General features: G+C 44.9%; 1 protein-coding gene across 1 annotated transcript in view; it reads right to left on the reverse strand.

Moving 5' to 3' along the window:
* The window catches only part of Cbp80 (Nuclear cap-binding protein subunit 1), a 52535-nt gene extending 48809 nt beyond the window's left edge, over positions 1-3726 (reverse strand). The window contains exons 1-2 of the mRNA XM_084594313.1: positions 3562-3726; positions 3228-3319 (exon numbers count right to left, since the gene is read on the reverse strand). Coding sequence (XP_084450439.1) covers positions 3228-3319; positions 3562-3601 — 132 coding nt within the window. The 5' untranslated portion in view covers positions 3602-3726. The remainder of the gene's footprint in view (positions 1-3227; positions 3320-3561) is intronic.
* Between the last annotated feature and the right edge of the window lie 2332 nt (positions 3727-6058).

Here is a 6058-nt window from a genome sequence, read left to right on the forward strand (position 1 = left end):
CCCACAGGTGCTCGGTTTCCCCTCAACCCCATCCGCAACAGACAACGCCGCCGCCAGAAATAGCACGGCTGTTGACAAAGCATTGCTCAAAGCAGCTGCGGCGATGAAGAGAAGGCTCGCTGAATGGTGGGGTGCAGTTTACCAACTGTGATGAAGTTTGAATCGTGTGTGGAAGTGTGTTTGTGGGTACGTACGGTCGTGGGAGTGTGACCGGGTTAAGTGCTTTGTGTGTGAACTTTTTAGTTTCTGTGCCTTTACACAGTTCTTTTTTTTGGCTGGGACACCAACCAGGTGTCTACCCGATACAAAGGGTCTCTTCGATTTGGCTTGCACTGGCTGCACTAGTTCTGAAAAGTGCTGCAGCAGTGCCAGGCAGTCATGTGAGCGTGCAGTGCTAGTTCCGACACTGGCGTATGCAAGTGTAGGACTCAGCAACCTAGAAGACGCGTGCGCGGTATACATTTCAATTTCATGTATCACGTGCTATAACATGATCACGTCCAATTTCGAAGCCAGCTGCCGTAGGCCTACTGCACTCGATCGGAAAGTGACGACGACTATGGCGACAGTGACATTGACTGCGACCTATTGATCAACATACACACGACTGCACGATCGCGTTATATCGGTCTGCGAAGATGCCATTCATGCGTCTAGGTACGAGAGAATCAACGTTGCGAATAAGACTGTTTAACGTGACGTTTGACTGGTTCAGCAGTATAAATCCAAGGAATTCCGGTCTGCTGTCCAAAAGCGCTGCTGCTGAAAAGATGCACGTACAGGTGCCCCAAAAGTAATACGGAGCACGTGAGCAGTGGCCTAAATGGAAGAAACTGCATGCCGGCACTCTCTATCAGCAGATATGTGGCAAAGAGCGAGGGAGCATCGGCACCATGGTTTGTTGTTCGTCCGGGCCGTGCAAAAATGTTTTCCATCGGCACCGTGCGCTTTATGCTTCGTAGGGAACTACATTATCTTTGTCTGCGTAACAGCCTAAGTTTGCGCTTCACTTGGCGGCGAGCTTGTGCGCTGACGAATATAAACGCTCGTGCAACACTCTGGCACATGCAGTGAAAGTATTTCTTCGCTCTAGGCAACGCATGAAAAACAAAACACAATAGCATGCATGTGCTGTCTTTGATAAGAAGCGGTGCTCAACGGCAGAGCAAGTAGGCTAATAATTCAAGACCAATTCCTTCAACACAAATTCACTTTCTTACACTGGAGAACAAAAAGTTACACATATAAAGGTACAAATGGGTGAGAGAAAGGAAACAGTGCTATTCTTTTTTTTCATGTGCTTCCTTGAGCCAAGAAAAAGTTGACCACATTTGCCAAAGCGATGGACGAGCGTTTGTATTCTATAAGTCGCGCACAAACCCGCAGAACATATCATGAGCTAGTTGGTTGATCACAATATAAACAGCGCAAACTTCACGACGGACGCAGAAAGGGAAGACGGTCAGGGAACGACGATTAGTAGTTGGATCAGCACCTGTGTCTCATCTTGCCTTTTTGCGTCCTTTGTGACGTTTTCTCTGCTTTCATTGTCATAAGCTAGCCGTGAAACGAACAGTGAACCACAGTGATCACGCAGGCTGAAAATGGTGGCTTTCCTGAAAAGCAAGAAGCGCAATGCAACCTGCTGAACGCCAACTTTCTACACGGTGCGGACAAAACAAACCTTACATGATGTATTGAAAGTGCCCCTGGCGAGCACTGATGGTAGCAGCACAGCTTCGTTCTTGGCGGTGATAATGCAAGCATCAAGTTATCGAGGTGGCGATTGCCCTTGCAACAACAGGGACAATGGCTATTACAATTATAAGTGATTCGAAAACAGCAATATACAATTTTATTAAGGGAAGGGTCTCTCCACAGGAAAAAAGGATACTGAGAACATGTCGGGATGACAGAACAATTCGGCTAATATGGGCACCAGCCTACTCCCAGCTTTAGGGAAATGAGGGAGCTCATAAATTTGCCCGCGGTCTCACCTTCCGGGTAGGCTCTGATCCTCAGTACACTCTTAGCAGGGACGGGCTAATTCGGCTAATATGGGCACCAGCCTACTCCCAGCTTTAGGGAAATGAGGGAGCTCATAAGTTTGCCCGCGGTCTCACCTTCCGGGTAGGCTCTGATCCTCAGTACACTCTTAGCAGGGACGGGCTAGTTAGCTACACAGAGATTACTGAGCACTATCGGCTAAACAGGTTAGGATACCCACCGGCAGATAGGACACTAAATAGGATCCAAGAAAGCATCTGGAGGCGCTTACAAACAAGGACTTTTCCGAACCCAGTTCCCTAAGTTAGTGGTACCCGGAACAATTCTCAGATAAATGCAAACTTTGTCAGGATAAGGCGGATCTGGTACATATGATATGGACGTGTCCAGAAATAAGCAATATAATTGAACAGTCAAAAACAGAAGAATTTTAGGAGACTCTACTGTTGAGCTCACACCCCGAGACTCAACTAGGTGTAATGCAACTGGCCGAACACGCCGCCCGGGTCCAAGGACTCCAGGCCGTCGTGTAGGCGAATAGGTTGACGCCTATCCTGCATCTGTTGGAGATTAAAGTTTTATCACCATCACCACCACCACCACCACCGACGTACGCTCGCTCTTTGCCGCGCATCTGCTGTTTGGAGTGCGCTGGCATGCAGTTTTTTTCCAATTTCGGCCACCGCTCGCGTGCTCCGTATTACTTTTGGGGCACCTGTACCTCATTGCGTAGTGTATACATTGACTCTCAGACGATGTACTCCGTGGACAATTTTGATGTCGCAGAGTCGCTGCGAACGCTATCGCGTGGATCGGGCCTCACACACACACTTGGCACGACTGAAACTCGATATATCGCAAATGATTTCTGTTCACAGCTACCCGGCTTCTTGGGTCAAGACCAGCGCCACACAAGATATAAAAAAGAAAATAAAATAAAAAACACGTAAGTACTTACATAAGACAACGCGCGCGAAGGTACCGTATCGCGGCCACGCACCACTACATATGTGGTCCTACATATGTGTAAATACAACCGCTATATAATGATCTCAGACAAATAGTCCTGAACTATGGGCACTATGGGCAGCTGGCAGAATTTGACCGCATACCCTAACGCAACTTTGGGACCTGTCAGTACAGGAACAGGAACACAAGTACAGGAAGACAATGAGAAAAGCTGCACCGAACCACACGTATGGGGACACCACAACACTCACCTTCTCGCCAACTCTCTCGATCAAAGATTTCAACCGGTCCTCGATCTCCCTGGGCTCTGAACTGACCCTTCGCCGCTTGCGAATGCGGAAATCTGAAAATCAACATAACTTGGTCACGGTAAGCATGCCTTGCTGAAATTACTTCAAATATGTAAGTGAGCCACATCACTAAGGTTGTAGTTTGACAGAAATAATCCCAAAATGCTGGAGATGCAGTGGCGAGGTCCAACGAATGCCGGCGTTTGCATGTCAAATGATCATGCACGATGAGCAAGGACGCTAGCTATGATCCAAATGACAACGCTTTGATATAAAGTAAATCTAGAATTCTCACCATCTTCATCGTCGTCTTCATATGCTCTTCTTCGGCTCATATTGAAGCTACCGTTATTATACTGACAAACACAGTTGTTACTACTCGCAACTAATGCTCGTCCACGCAAGAGACCGAAATAAGCGACGCCATGGTTGGTGGCCCAAGCAGCCCAAGTCGGCTGCGCAGATGGACTGTCAACAAAAGGGGTTTTGGATTGATGTTCAAAATTATTTCAAAATAAATATTAACAAAACAAGTATTTGTTAAATTATGTAATTTTGTAGGACGCTCCTGCATAATATTTCATGGTTTCATAGTTGTTCTGGTTGTTCTGCTCCAAAATGTAGTCAAAACTGGTCAAAACCGAAACCATCTGGAAAAATGCTCTACTTTATCTAGCTTCAATGGCATTTTCATTTGACATCATTAAACCGCGGCCCTGTTTAACGCGAAATAAGTTGCCAAATAAACAAAATCTAAGAGCAACTACCTCATGACAAGCGCTGCGAAACTCTTTTTTTGTGACAACGCATAAGTTGCGGAGATGGCGGAGATTTCAGCTGTCGTATGGTATGAACTTGATTTTGCAGGAACACTTCCTTGAAAGCTGGCCGATAAGATAGCTAAGGAAATTTCTTAGAGCTAGTGCAGGCAAAATAATAGTAATAAATAAATAAATAAAAATAAATAAATAAGAGCCTCCGTTGGCTATACTTCGTCTCGCAAGGTGTTTTGTAGCACTAAAAAGCAGCAGCGCCCTGGGTGCCACCACGTTAAAATTCATTGAGGGGCTTTATCCGACGGGTCCCACGTCCCACGAGTGGCAGGGGCGACAGTGGGGTGCTGGGGCAAAAGTACATAGGATTACAATTATAATGTGCATAATCCTGGTCCAGAGCACTCCCGCCTTTCAGAGTGTTGCAGACATCTTGTCAGACGAGTAGTCTTCTGGCTTCCTCCACTGAAAACATACCAATTTGTAAAAAAATTCTATATTGATTGATCAATGCATTTGCCATATCACTTTTCAGTTCAGTTCAGTTCAGTCGTGTCCGACTCTTCGTGACCCTGTGGACCATGTCACGCCACGCTTTCCGGTCTCTCACTATCTTCCTAACATCACATAACTTCATCAGTGCCTCGAGGATGCCATCTAACCATCGCGTTCGCTGCCTAGTACCTACCCCTTCTCCGGCGACCCTCAACCTTTCCTAACATCAAATCTTTCTCCAGCGACTCCTCTCTTCTCATCAGATGACCAAAGTAGCTGAGCTTTAACTTTAGAATTTGACCCTCCAATGAGCAGTCAGGGTTTGTGGGTTTATGGTCGACAATATCGACTGATTTGATCTTCTGGCAGTCCAAGGAACTCTCAAGTCTTCGCCAGCACCAAAATTCAAACGCGTCAATTCTTCGGCGGTCAGCCTTTTTCACAGTCCAACTCTCGCATCCATACATCACAACTGGAAAGACCATAGCACGAGTTATACGGATCTTGGTTGGCAGACTAATGTGTCTGCTCTTTACTAGGCGGTCAAGGCTAACCATTGCTCTCTTTCCTAGAAGCAGGCGTCTCCTAATTTCATGGCTGCAGTCTCCTTCCGAGGTAATCTTGGAGCCCAAGAAGAGAAAATCTGTCACAGCTTCCACTCTTTTACTTTTACTACCTTACTAAGCTTCCTAGTGATTAACCAAGGTGCATGCATGCTAAATCGCAATATTAAAATGGTTCCAATTGAGTGATATCTTTTTAAAGTAACCCTTACTTGCATTTTGGCACAATTATCGGCTGTGTCATGCTGTACTTTGTTTGACAAAAAGACCAGTAAAGTAAAAAGCTAAAATATAAGAGGTTATAAATTATGCCACTACTGACAAACCAAAGAACTTAAAACCAGAATCATGACACTAAAACAACAATGCACCGTATTTATTTACAACTGAGGAATGGGCATGACAGGGAAGTAAATGTCAGCTTGCATACAAGCCCCGTTTTTATATACGACCAGAACCATGACCACAATCATGATTCTTTTCCACAAAAGTACTCGACGATTCATGTTGACAACAAATGAGTGAATGTGACAAAACAATAAAAATTAAAACATTCTGAACAAGCAAATCCAAGTAAGGAAATAGGTAACTGTAACAGCTAGCCAGCAAGAAATGTTAAAGTACACAAACAAGAACAATGTTTTGGCAATAATGAGGATCTGAGATATGATAAAGTATTTCACTGCTTTTTCTGCAATCAGTAGAACATATGAAGAGTAGCAATAAAAGTGGGAAAAAAAAAAAAAAAATCACCTTGATAACACATAATAATGTCTTCACATGAGGCCAGATGTCAAACTTAACATTAGAGAAGTACACATGATGCCATTTTTCTTATTTCTTCATGACACTAGTTTGCTTGAGCGTCACTTGTAGAGCTTTAGTTGCTCGTATTGCTCCGTTTCATCTGTATATCACCAGCTTCAGCTCATATATGTTACATGTATGACATTGCGCCCAA

The sequence above is a fragment of the Amblyomma maculatum genome, chromosome 2, assembly GCF_055883805.1.
Source record: "Amblyomma maculatum isolate TAMU_Amacu chromosome 2, ASM5588380v1, whole genome shotgun sequence".
In the NCBI taxonomy this organism is placed as follows: Eukaryota; Metazoa; Arthropoda; class Arachnida; order Ixodida; family Ixodidae; genus Amblyomma; species Amblyomma maculatum.